Here is a 12508-nt window from a genome sequence, read left to right as displayed (position 1 = left end):
CGTGCACATGCAGCACCACCAATGGGTTACTCATCACTAATGGGTTACTCACCACCAATGGGTACCAGCCAGTCTGAATGGGTCCAGAGCAAGCCCTGTTCTTACAGGGGAGCACCAACTGCTGCACTGCTCTGCTGTGTCACCTTTCAGGCTGAATCATGACTGGTGTTTCCTGCATGAGGAGCCATTCTTTCCAAATTAATGGGGAGGGGGGAAAAAATTGAACATCTTAAATCCTTCTGGGCCTGAGAATTACACAATAAGACTATTGTTTCTTATTAACACTGCTCCAATCCTCTTAAAAGAAGAATCCTACCTAGATGCCAGGCCAGCTCAGACACATTTATAGCTACGGGTCATTTCTTTCCAGCTGACACTGGTTAGATTCAGAGCACCTGGTGTGATGTGTATAAAGCTGGTGGCCCCAGGAGGAAAGGGAAAGCCCAGGGGGTTGTTTGTGGGGAGGAGAGATTGATCTTTGGCTGTGAGCCGCCTGCTCCTGGGCTGTGGTGAGTGGCTACAGAATGGGAAGAGGGCAGAGACAGAACTGTGTGTTGTACCTGTAGTGAGAGGTGTAGGTGGGGGGTATCTTTCAGTGGGGAGGAAACATGTATGGGAGGGGAATAAGGAGAATGTGGGGCTCTAAACATTTGGGCAGTAAGTTGTTAATGTGTTCCTGCTATTTTTAACTGAGGGTTTTAAGAGTTAATTATGAAAATAAGATGAGTGTATTTGTAGCTATGTGCACTTACTAGCTCTTGCAACCATTTTGTATGGAGTGCAGTCTATAGAAGGTGTTTAGTTATCTTTATGAGTTGACAGGTTTTGTGGATGTGTGCTAATTTTGTGGGGATTTGCCTTCTGTAATTGCTGTTTTGTAACATGTCCCACTTCCCTGAATCACTGTGTATCCCCCATGAGTAGGGAGTGTGTACGTACATTTTGAATCTGGAAAGCTGATGCTGGAGAAGGTTGCTTACAGCTGCCTTTTCCCTAGACACCTTACAGAGCTGCAAGTGGGGCTGTGTGTCACGTGCAGGGGGGAACCTCAGCTCCTGAATTCTTTGATGTGAGGGTATCTATGTGCAGAAGGACCCTGAGCCCCTGGAGCCCGGCCCTAAATAGGGCACAGCTTAGAGCATCTGAAGGTCTCTGTGACTCATGGGTGGGAATCTCCTAATGATCTTAGCTATTTTTATATGTGCCTCATACCACATCTTATGCTGCCCTAACGCAGAGAAGCAGCTCTACCATCACCCAGCGAGCACACAAAGCTGTGGCAGTGAAAGCTCCAGGGGAGAAGGAGGAAGAAGCAGCTAAAACCCGAAAAGAAGGTGAAACCAAGACACCATATTCGCATTGAATAAAGGCACAAAGCAGCGACAAGAAAAAGAACAAAGGAAAAGCAACTAAGGGTGATAAAAGGACAATACAAGCTAAGGGCTTTGGCTGGGTTTTCCCTTTGTTCCCTTTCTTTTTCTAATCTCAACCCGAAATGGGACAGCAGTTCACCAATGCCGAAGGGGAACAAGCAGAGATCGATGTTGCTGAGCTGCAGGAGTGGTATAAGAAGTTTGTGGTTGAGTGTCCCAGTGGGACCCTCTTCATGCACGAATTCAAGCGGTTCTTCGGGGTCCAGGATAACCATGAAGCAGCAGAGTACATCGAGAACATGTTCAGAGCTTTTGATAAGAATGGGGTAAGTGGTGAGGAATTTTTACAGTTATCTAATATTTTTCACCCCTTCTTGTGCTGGGTTTGGCTGGGGCAGAGTAATTTGGAGGTGCTTTGATGCTGTTCCTGCCCTGGTTACTGTGCTTGGTGAGACGAAGGCAAGGGCGATGGATGGATCTTCAGGGGCAGGAGGAGGAGCGCTCTCCGGCTGGGCTGCTGTGGATTTATCCTCTCATAAATCTGTACAAATTAAGGACAGAGTGTTCCCTTAAGGGACTAAAGTTGGATTAAAAAGGTTGATATTTAGGCAGTTGCCTTTTGAGACAGTATTGCTGAGAGATCCTCAAATAACCGAGGCTGATACATGGTGGGGGGGGAATAAAACTGGTTGTGATAGAGAGGGAGTTACAGGAGAGCCCTGCTCGCTGAGTGCTGGAGGGAGGGTGTGAGCAGGTGGCATGTAACAAAATATTGATTTTTATCTGCTGAAAAGCTCAGGAATGTTGAGCAATTCAGATATTCTGGTTTTGATTCCCGTTGCTGTGTTTGTCATCAGACACCTGGAAAAGCCGGCTTGCTGGTTCCACAGCAGCTCGCACAGACCCGCATGTTGGTGCAAAGGGAGCGTGAGGCCAGCCCGTGTTTTTAGGTGCAAATGGAACAGGGGTGCCTTTCCCATCCCCAAAGGGCTGAGCAGCGCTTGCCAAACAGCTCAGGCTTTTATTTCCTGCAGCTCCTGATCGTATTCGGAGTTGCGGGGGTGTTTGTTGCTGTATGTTGGTGTAGGAGAAGGGGAGGCAAGTCTGTTGCCTCTCCTATATATATATGTATATACACACAGCAGTTTCCTTTAAGCTCCCTTTGAAAGCAGCAGCAAAATCCTATTGAGGTGCCAACAAAAGTCAGCTTGTGAGAGAGAACAAGAAAGCCTACAGAAGGTGTGGGTGGGTCAGGCTTCTCTCAGAACCTGAAGCTGGTAAAACCCCAATTCCTGCACAAACAGAAAGGTCCAGGAGCAAACTCTGCTCCCTGAGCTGGGCAGAAAGGGTTGCAGAGCAAATGGTGTGTGTATAAGGCCAAGTCCTGTTCTGGCTTCATAGGAGTTTTCTTAAGGTGACTGAGAATCTGTGTTTAAGGGGTGCTGCAAACACTAAATCAGGCCTAGGCTCATGTATTTGTTTAAATATGCCTGTGGTATGTAATGGGCTGCTCAGGACCTCACAGCCTAAGGTGAGAAGATAATGCCAACACCTCGGCTGCCTTTTTACACTGGTTGGGCTCTGAGGGCTGGTGGTGGCAGCTCACAGTCCATGGAGCATCTCTGTGCCCACAATTGAGTGTGGACAATTGAGGACAGGCAGCATCACTTGGATTTCAGGAGGGTTTGCTGCCTGGGTGGGGAGGGCTGGAAGGTGACGTGGGGCCCTGGCTTGGACGTAGGGTGGGTGTTGATCTACATGAGGACTCTCTGCCCAAGCCCCACATCCCTTCCCCATCTGAAGTTTTTAGGAGGATGAGCACATGATGTAAATCACTGGAGGTGTCCTTGCTGCTGCCTCCTGAATGGTGATGTTTTCATTGCCTTCCTCATACAGACCAAGATCGAATGAGGGGGAAGGGTGGGGGGAAAGGGGTGATGGTTGGATGTTGGTCTCATTGGTGAAGCGGCTGAGATTGAGACTGACAATCCCTTCCCAAAAGGCAGCACCTCCTGCACTAATCCCTGTTCTCCATGTAATCTGCATTGTCTTGGGGTATTCAAAAGCTCACTTCTGGAGGGGGGCAGGTGTCTCTCTTATTGCTCTGTGGGAAGACTGCTTTGGACTCCACTGTCTCTCCTTTGTGTCTCCTACGAAGTGGAAAACAAATAGCTGTCCTGTGGAGTATCTTGGTGGCTTTTATCTCTGTTTCATAAGCAGTTTTCTATCAACTGTACCCACTTAGGTGACTTCCAGCTGCTTCTCTGTTTCTCCAGGATAACACCATTGACTTTCTGGAATATGTAGCTGCCTTGAATCTTGTTTTACGGGGAAAACTGGAGCACAAGCTGAGGTGGACGTTCAAGGTGTATGACAAGGATGGGAATGGCTGCATAGATAAACCTGAGCTGCTGGAAATTGTTGAGGTAAGTTGGCATTGCCTCATCACCTCTTGAAGCAATCACAGTTCTTTGGCAATGCAGTGATGTACGTGGTTTTTGTGATAATTGGGTTTCGAGGCAGCTGTGGGCAGTGATGTGGTGAGGATGCCTGACCTTGGTGAAAGGGTCATGTACTGGGTGGTTTGGAGCCTGATGAGGTGACTGAGGGATCAGTTGACCCCACTGTGGGCAGCCTGGCCCTGCTGAAGCTGGCCAGAAATGCAGCATCTGGGTGCTGCTGTGGAGCTCCCATGTCTCTTCTCTGCTCTAACACTGAGATTCACAGAACTGACCAGTGGGAGAGGGTTTTGCCCCGTGCCCCGTACAGGAGCCAAGTTTCCCACCTGTGTAGCTGGTGACAATACACTGAGACACACAAATTAATAATGAAACCCCTTTTTATAACTACTTCTTTCTGGGTTTATGTTCTGCATTTAGTTTTAATTAGTGGCTGTGTGGAGCTGTGAGAGGAGGTGTGGGGCTTAGCATCCAGGCACAGGGTACCTGGGGTCTTCAGGCAGGTACCTCGTTGGTAATGCTGGTCACCTCCATGCCAGGGGTGCTGTGACCCTTCCCAGCAGTGCTGGTGAGGCTTAATGCTTAGCAGACTCTTGGGCATCCTGGGAGAAAGGCAACACCAAGGAAGCACCAGGAAGCCAGTCCCTCTGGCTGCAAGCGTGGCCAGCTTGTTACCTGCAGCAGGAGGTGTGGGAGCATCTGGGGAATGTCTGGGGCAGGCTCAATTATAGTTTTGAGGTCAGCCAGGAATTGGCCAGAGCTGTGTTAGGCCTTGCTAATCCCCTCTCTGGGAAGCCTAGGGAGTGAAGTTAATAATGAACAGGTTGTCATGGGAGGAGTAGATAAAATCTGCCCCTTTCCAGTGACAAAGTGGAGCAGAAACTGTGGGTCAAAATATGTGCTGCAAGATCAAGCCTGTATTCGCTTGGGCACTGGTTCCCTGGGAGACAGGGCTGTACCCAGCCTCAGAAGTTAGAGAAATCATACTCCAAAGTCAGGTGACCTTCTCATCTCTGAAACTCTCACCTTGCTCTTTGCAAAGGAACCCTGAGGTCTGGCCAGTATGTGTAAGGAGAATAGGAGGACAGCAGATTTAAAGAGCAAATGAAGTAACCACGGTGTGTGTGTGAGCACGAGGTCGGGGGTGTCATTAAAGGTCTGAGGCTGTCGAGCAGCAGACCTTTCAAGAAAGGTTAACACCACAGCCTTTGTAAGAGACCTTTGCACTGTTGGGAACTTAGTAGAGTTGACTGGAAAGTGAAGAGCAGTGCTCCTAACCTGTGAACTCCTTTTCAGTCTATCTACAAGCTGAAGAAAGTGTGTCGCTCGGAGGTGGAGGAGAGGACTCCGCTGCTCACACCAGAGGAGGTTGTGGACAGGATATTTCAGTTAGTGGATGAAAATGGGGATGGTAAGTGATCCATGGCTCAGATTGTGCTTGTGTGTAATAAGAAGCTGTGCTGGGCCAGCCAGCTTTAATTATGTCTATCAAGAAATCACTTGGACTATTATGTTGCTCATATCAGACGTATTGGGTTTGGTTCTGGTCGGTTGATTGGAATCCAGAGTAACTTTGTGCAGCAGGAGGGAATCATTTCCATGGCTGTTTTAATGTAGAGTACAGAGGGGTCTCTGCCCAGATCTTGATGCCAAATGGATCTCAGCCTCCGAAAGACCCCAGTAGCCAGAGCGCAGGTCCCAGTCCCAGCACAAACAGCCTGGGTAAAGACCGTGGTTCCTGTCAAACTGGAGCTTGCAGGATCAGACTTGCAGTGCTGCTGGAGGAGCCTGTGTAGGCTAATGCAATATCCCCTGTTAGCCATGGGATGGGGTGGGTGTGAGTGCTGTGGGTCACAGCTGAAATGAAACCTAGCTTTTGTCTGGCTAGCAGGCTTTCTGGAGCAAAGGTGGCTCTTACCTCCTGCCTCACATTTTGTCCCACTCATCTCCTACACAGGGCAGTTGTCTCTTGATGAGTTCATTGATGGGGCCAGGAAGGACAAGTGGGTGATGAAGATGCTGCAAATGGATGTAAACCCTGGAGGATGGATCACAGAGCAGAGGAGAAAGAGTGCTTTGTTTTGATACAGCTGAAAATGTGATGCTGGCTACAGCTGTGACTCTCCCTCTGGAGTGGTAATACCTTTCCTTCTTAAAACACTCTCAGCATCCAGATGAAAACTTCAGCAGTTTAAGAGGCTGTATCTCAATCTGAAACCCATGTGCTGCATACTGCTGGTACCCAGAGACTATTTTTGGCCCATGAATAAGTCTGTGTACACAATACCATGTTTGCCAGCTCTGGTTTTTGGTTACACCCCAAGGAACAAACTTTTCATGGCTTCCTGCAGTAGATCCCAGGCAGGGTTTGAGAAAGGGATCAGGAGTGAGAAATCCCCACACCGTGGTCCTGTCTCCAGTGCAGACCAGGGTTTGCATCACTCATGCCTCCAGAGATACAGGATGCACCAAACACAGCCCTCTGGCAGGCTCTGGATGTCTCTGGGGGTATTTAGTAGACTCTACTGTTGCTGATGGAAAGTGATTGCACACTAACATCTCGCTGTTGGGAGAGAACTGGATTGTAAGTGGTAGCTAGGACAGTGCACAGAGTTGAGGAGAACACAATGTGTGGCCAGGCTTGTGGGGCAGTAACTCTTCCATCCCTCCTGTGGAGCAGAGACCTGGGTTCTGTGGGGCCAGGGCAAAAATCCTGCTCCCAAGGCATAGGAGTTGTACTGCAGCTTGACAGCCCTGTGTAGGGCAGATCCACACAAGTGTGGTCCTGCTAAGCCCCTTTTCCTTACAGTCATCACTCAGGAGCAGCTCTTCCTGCCTTGTGAGGACTGACTGAGCTCAGGGAGCTCCAGGACTTGGGCTGTACTGGGAGAAGTTTTGTGTGGAAGGAGAGGTGAGGTGAGAGTGGAGTTTTTCCTGCAGCAGCATCTCTGCAGTGAGGGGATTAGTGCTGCTTTACCAGCAGAACCACAGAGTGGGACAAGTGACAGGAGATCCGAGGTACTGAAGGAGTACAGTGGTTTTACACTGGACTTAATTTAGCCACAGATTAGAGATACAAAACTTGCACAGGTTGTAGGCTGGGCTGTGCTCTCTAACCCCTATTCCTACACAGGTGTGTGGAAGGAGGACTTGGGTTGCACCATTAGTTTGGTTTATTGGTTAATTTGCAAGAATAATTTCCCCAGGAAGATAATGTGGGCTTTTGTCTTGTAATTTAAATTTCCCATGGGATCAGTGGGCAGTCTTGCATCCATGGAAGGATTCAAAATCTCTTCTTTTTGTGGCCTTTAATCATGACTGTGATGTCTTTCAGTAGTATTTTAGTTTGCTGGTTTGCAGTCTCACCAATGTGATATTTGAACTCAGGAAGGTGAGGAGGAATTTGGGATAAAACAGGGCCAGTGCTCGAGTTACAACCCATGTACATTCCCACTTGTAAAGAGCCTTTCTAGGAGTTCTCTGTAAATACACAGGAGTTTGTGGTGTGGTCACTTAACGGAGCAGATTAGACTTCTAGTTTATGCTGCTATAAAGCAGCTGGTTAGATCTCAAAGAAAAATCTTACTTCTGGCTTTTTTTCACTCATTTACTTTTTCTTCCCCAACTTGGGGACAGATGTTTTCAGGACAGAACACAAATCTTTTTCCTGGAATTTCAACATCTCAACCAGCAAAACACTTTGTTTTTTCTTCTTGCTGCTATAGTTACACACTACAGGTTTACCTAAATGCTTTAAAGTTCCTAATTCTGTTCTCCTGGCCAGATCAGGCAGGGAAGAAGCTGTTTGGTGTCCCCTGCACCAGCAGTTCCCCTGACACTGAGCACTGGTACAGCTGTTGGCAGATATTTTGTAACATGTGGATTTAATAAAGAATTATTTACTAACATTCTCTGTGTTGTAGTATTTATTTTCCACTTGGAGTAGAGGCAGAAGCCTGTGTGAGGACCTGAGTGTCTGACCAAAGCTGTAGTCTTTGAGACTGGGGTGATGAATTTAAAGGATGTGTGTAACACCTCACCTAGGTAAGACAAATACAAGGCTGATGGTGATGCTGTTGCAGGTGTGGAGTAGGAAAGGAGTATCTTCTTGAGCCTGTATGTGATGAGAGTGGAAAGCATGTGTAGAATAATCTGAATGGAGTTTGGAAGAGTTGCTCACGATAGTGAGCTGACAGTGCTGCAGTGAGATGACGCTCTGCACCATGCCAGGATTGAAACAGGAGCCTTGAAGAATTTAGGGCTTCCACAAAGCGTTGGACCCGGCAACAGGACCTGTCCCCCTCCTCCAGCCAGGACAGATGTATGGTGGTAGCAGTGCACGTGGCAGGTAACACTGGTGTGGTGTTGGCACAGCCCTGTGGAAAATGGTTCTTCTCAATCGGGTAATCTTTTGTCAAGAAACAGCAAGGTGCTTTAGTCTTAGTCCTATTTTTAAATCCATAGGTATCAGCCCTTTGATCTCCTCCCAAACTCAATTCAACGTTGGCATCAGGCTGTTGATGTCAGATGTTTTGCATAATCCCTTTTTCCAGAGTTACAGCCCAGCTCGAATTGGATTGGACTGATCGGATTGCTGCTCAGCCTAAACTGGGAAACAGGATGGCTTGGGAAAGGCAAGTGCCTTGTGACTGTTCTGAGCTTCCACCATCTGCTCTGATGTTTGATGCCTCCGAAGTTGGGCAGGATTGAAGGTGATAATCAGGTTAGAAAGCTGAGGGTGAGGCAGAGGCTGATGGGGAAAGGCAGAAGGGAGCAGGAGCTGGGGAGGAATGGCATCCTAAAACACTGCAGGATGCATTCCCAGGGAGAGCACTGAGCAGGGCAGATAGGGGCTTGAAAGAGGAGAGGAAAAATTACCATGTGCTTTGTTTGTCTGTGCACCTCATACTCTGAGCAGGGAGGATCAGATGGGGCTGGTGGCTGTTCAGAGCAAGGGCTGGTGTCCAGGCTGTCCCCTCAGCACCCTGTGCAGCTTCCCCCGGTGATGCCGTGTTGGGATGGAGGGTGCCCATGGCAGGGCTCCCAGCTCTGTGCCGTGGCTGTAGGGGCTTCTCTGTGCTCTGCCCTTTCTCCCAGCGCCCTGCTCTGCTCTGGCACGATGGGAGGGTGGGTTTTTCCCTCTTTCCTCCTCCTGTGTAAAGGAAAGGGCACTTCAGAAGTGTAGGAAGTCCCGTAACCAGGTTCCCCGCAGCAGCCGTGTATCGGGTGCCCCCGGGATGCGGGACGGGACCCTCTTTGCTCCCGGTTCTGTAGCTTTTAATCCCCGGAGGTTTTGCCCTTCGCCCGCTCCTGGGCTCCCATCCCATCCCGCCGGGCTCTGCCGAGCGCCCCCCGCCTCAACTCCCAGCGCCGCAGCCCGGGGGGGGCTCGGTCGGTCGGTCGGTCCGTCCGTCCGTCCCGCGGGGCTCCGCCGCTGCCCGCCCCGCGCTGGCAGGCAGAGGGCAGTGCCGGGCCGGGGCTCCGCAGCGCCAGGGCGCAGCCCCGCGAGCGTTCGGGGGGTGAAGGGGGCACGGAGATGGGCCGAGGGCTGGAGCCCCCCTGCTCTGAGCCAGGCTGGGAGAGCTGGGCTGGCTCAGCCCGGAGAAGAGAAAGCTGCTTCTGCGGAGAGCTCCGAGCCCCTTCCCATCCCTCGAGGGGCTCCAGGAGAGCTGGAGAGGGGCTGGTGCCCAGGGCAGGAGGGCTGGGCACAGGGGAATGGCCTTCAGCTGCAGCAAGGGGATGGAGAGGGGCTGGGGGGGCAGAAATCCTTCCCGGGGAGGGGCGAGGGGGGAGGCCCTGGCACAAGGGGCTCAGAGAAGCTGGGGCTGCCCCTGGATCCCTGGCAGGGCTCAAGGCTGGGTTGGATGGGGCTTGGGGCACCCTGAGCTCAGGGGGTCCCCCTGCCTGTGGCAGAGGGGCGCTGGGGGAGATGAGGTTCCCTCCCCACCCAAACCAGTCTGGGGTTCGGTGACTCTATGAAGTGCTGCTTTGCTGGGCTGGGAAAGGCCCTGAGCAGCTCTGCTCCCAGGTTGGCGCAGTGGGACATGGGTGCAGCACCCACTCAAGGCCCTTCCCAACCTCCAGCGGCCAATGGATCTGCGAGTTCTGCACCAAACCCCTCACAGTGCTGCCAGAACTCCTTCACAGGATGGCTTTGGTGCAGCTCTGACTCTTCACAGCAAACCTGGCTCTGGGGTCTTGTCCCAGGTCACCACAAAGGGGAGACAGGGCCAGGACCTGACCTCAGGCCTCTCACATGGCCATGCAGCCCCCTGGACCCATCATCCCTCTGATGGGACCTCCCAAAACCAGCCCCCCAGTGCTCGTTCTCATTCACCAGTTGTATTGAGCTGTGTGGATGTGGCTGGCACCTGGACAGCAGCCGCTGTTTTGGAATAAATTAACTATGCAGAGCTAGGGCAAAGAGAGGCACAGCATTAGTTTTTAATTACTTTAATTTGCTTTCTTAAAGGCTGAAAAAACATCCTTTGGAGAGTGACGCTGAGGCTTGAAAGGTGCCTCTGGCCAGCCAGCAGCTCTGAGACAGCCCTTTTAAAATAACCTGGTCCTTATAAACAGAAGTTTGGGCTTGTTGGGGCCACTCTTGTGGCTCCCTGGGCACGCGGAGAGGCTGCAGGACGCCCGGGTGGGACTGGCTGTGTCTCCACACAGGGAGTGTGCCCAGAAAGCCCACGCCAGACTCCACTCCCTCCTCCTCGCTGGTGTAAATACAAAGTGTGGCAAGTGTTGTGTCAGTGGTTTGTGGGGCAGTTAATTCTGCTGTAAAGAGGAAGGAACCTAGGGAACCTGCTTTAGCAGGGGGGGTTGGACCTGATGATCTCTTGAGGTCCCTTCCAACCCCTGTGATTCTGTGAGTGTTACACACTGAGTAAAGCAGCTCAGCCCAGCTCTAAGGTGATGTTTGCAGCCTGCTCTCTCTGGGAAGGTGGCTGGACAAGCTGCCTGGTCAGAGGGTTCCTCTCTGGGGCCTCTGGTTTATGTGCCCATCCACAGCTCCAGAGCATGAACCCGGCTGTCAGGGGGCAGCCAGGAGCTGTGGGCAGCTGCCAGGGGTTGGGGTGTGGGGGGGGGGGATGCATGTGGACAGCCAACCCCTCCTGCTGGGAAGAGGAGTCATCACTGGAAGGGAGAAAATGCCCAAACTGAAATCATCTTGCAAAATATCTTTATTAGTTGACTGTAAGGTTGGACGTACAAAAGGTTCCAGGTGAGACGCTGTGAAGTGAAAAAGATGCACAGGAACAATGGTCAGGAAGTTGTTGTTGAGTCGCAGGCATCCAGTGTGAAGCAACAAGTCTTTCAGCGAGGCAAGAGATGCTTCCTGGTGCCCTGTGCCCCGATGCCCCAGTCCCAGCAGATGAGGAAACCCCTCACTGGGAGCAGCCGAGGTGCAGCCCCGGCTTGGCACAGGGAGAGATGCAGTGCAGGGCCGAGGCCACTGCGTGTGCCGGTCCTGGTGCAGCCCCTGCTTGTGGCACCGGTAATTAGCACAGGCAGATGAGGATGCTGTGCCCAGCGAGCTGTAACAAGGGGTGACTGGGCTTTGTTCCACGGGGGATGGTCCTTGAGCCCGTGGCAGAGGTGATGGTACCCACTGCCGGCTTGGGAATACTCGGGTACTCGTGGGTGCTCGTGGTGGAGACACGGCATCTATCCCACCTGGAGCAGCACACCCCTCTGAGCTGCACCCCCAGCCAGTTCCCTGACATTGTGGTTAAAACCACACAGTGCTGGAGGGTGCCACAGAGTGTAATTTACAGGAGAGTGTAAGTTTGTTGTCAGGTAGTAAGACATGCAGGGATATTCTTACAGACATTCAGAACCTCCCCCTCTCAGGTCACTGCCATTGCAGCCCTCCCAGGGACTTCAAGGAGAAGCACGCCCTTGAAGTCTAGAGAGGTGTTTTAAAAAGGCACCTTTCTGTTTTTAATGCTCTAGAACAAAGGAAAACCACTGTACCCACCGCTCCAGCACTGCCCTCCTCTAGCTCCCAGACGCTGTTTCCTACCTTATCCCTACAGATCGCTAAGGTAACAACAGCAATGAAGAAAGGATCGAGTGACCCAAACAGCTCATCTCATGCTCTGGAAATGAGAAGGTTTGGGTCGTTTTCTAGGCTTCGTGCATGTGTCCTGGGGGACCCCTTCTCTCCAGGGCCAAGTGCCATGCAGCCCTGGGGTTCAGTCCCCGCCCTGAGCCCCCAGACGCTGGCCTTGGCCTCAGGGTGGATTTTGAGGTGCTCTTGGTGCATCATCTAACTGCATCACGTGGGGCTGCTCCCCCTTCCCAGGGGAAAGAGACTGCCTGCTCTCTGCTCAGCAGCAATATCCAGAGGCACCTGCACAGCGAAGGGCCCCGTGGCCCCGTTGGCAGTCCAGGGGGTGGCTGTGTGCTTCCAGCACCCCCTCTTCACCACAGCCTTTCCTCTCACTGCGGCGGGCAGGGCCAGGGCTGTGCCCGGTGAGCTCCAGGCTCCCCCAAACCATCTTCCAGGGGAGCGATGCCTTCAGAGCAAATCCTGGTCCCTGTGCCAGCAGGATAGTCTCTCGCTTGTCACACCGGCGCTGGGACAGCTCACCAGCTCCCACAATCCATGTGTTTTAGTAATGCAGGGGGGAAAAAGCAGAGGTGTGGGAGGGAAACGCACCCCACAGC

At 51.8% G+C, this 12508-nt stretch overlaps 1 protein-coding gene across 1 annotated transcript; it reads left to right on the top strand.

Annotated features, from left to right (window-relative positions):
- Window positions 1-1495: 1495 nt before the first annotated feature.
- On the top strand, window positions 1496-5917 carry GUCA1B (guanylate cyclase activator 1B; the record flags this gene model as incomplete). The annotated part of the gene is made up of 4 exons (XM_084275973.1): window positions 1496-1699; window positions 3650-3799; window positions 5129-5243; window positions 5790-5917. 4 exons carry the CDS (start codon window positions 1496-1498, stop codon window positions 5915-5917), a joined length of 597 nt encoding a protein of 198 aa, XP_084132099.1.
- Between the last annotated feature and the right edge of the window lie 6591 nt (window positions 5918-12508).

The sequence above is a fragment of the Gallinula chloropus genome (genome assembly GCF_964237585.1).
Source record: "Gallinula chloropus genome assembly, chromosome: 27".
NCBI classification, from domain to species: domain Eukaryota; kingdom Metazoa; phylum Chordata; class Aves; order Gruiformes; family Rallidae; genus Gallinula; species Gallinula chloropus.
The sequence above is the reverse complement of the archived record's forward strand: the minus strand, read 5'-3'. Positions and strand labels throughout refer to the sequence as shown.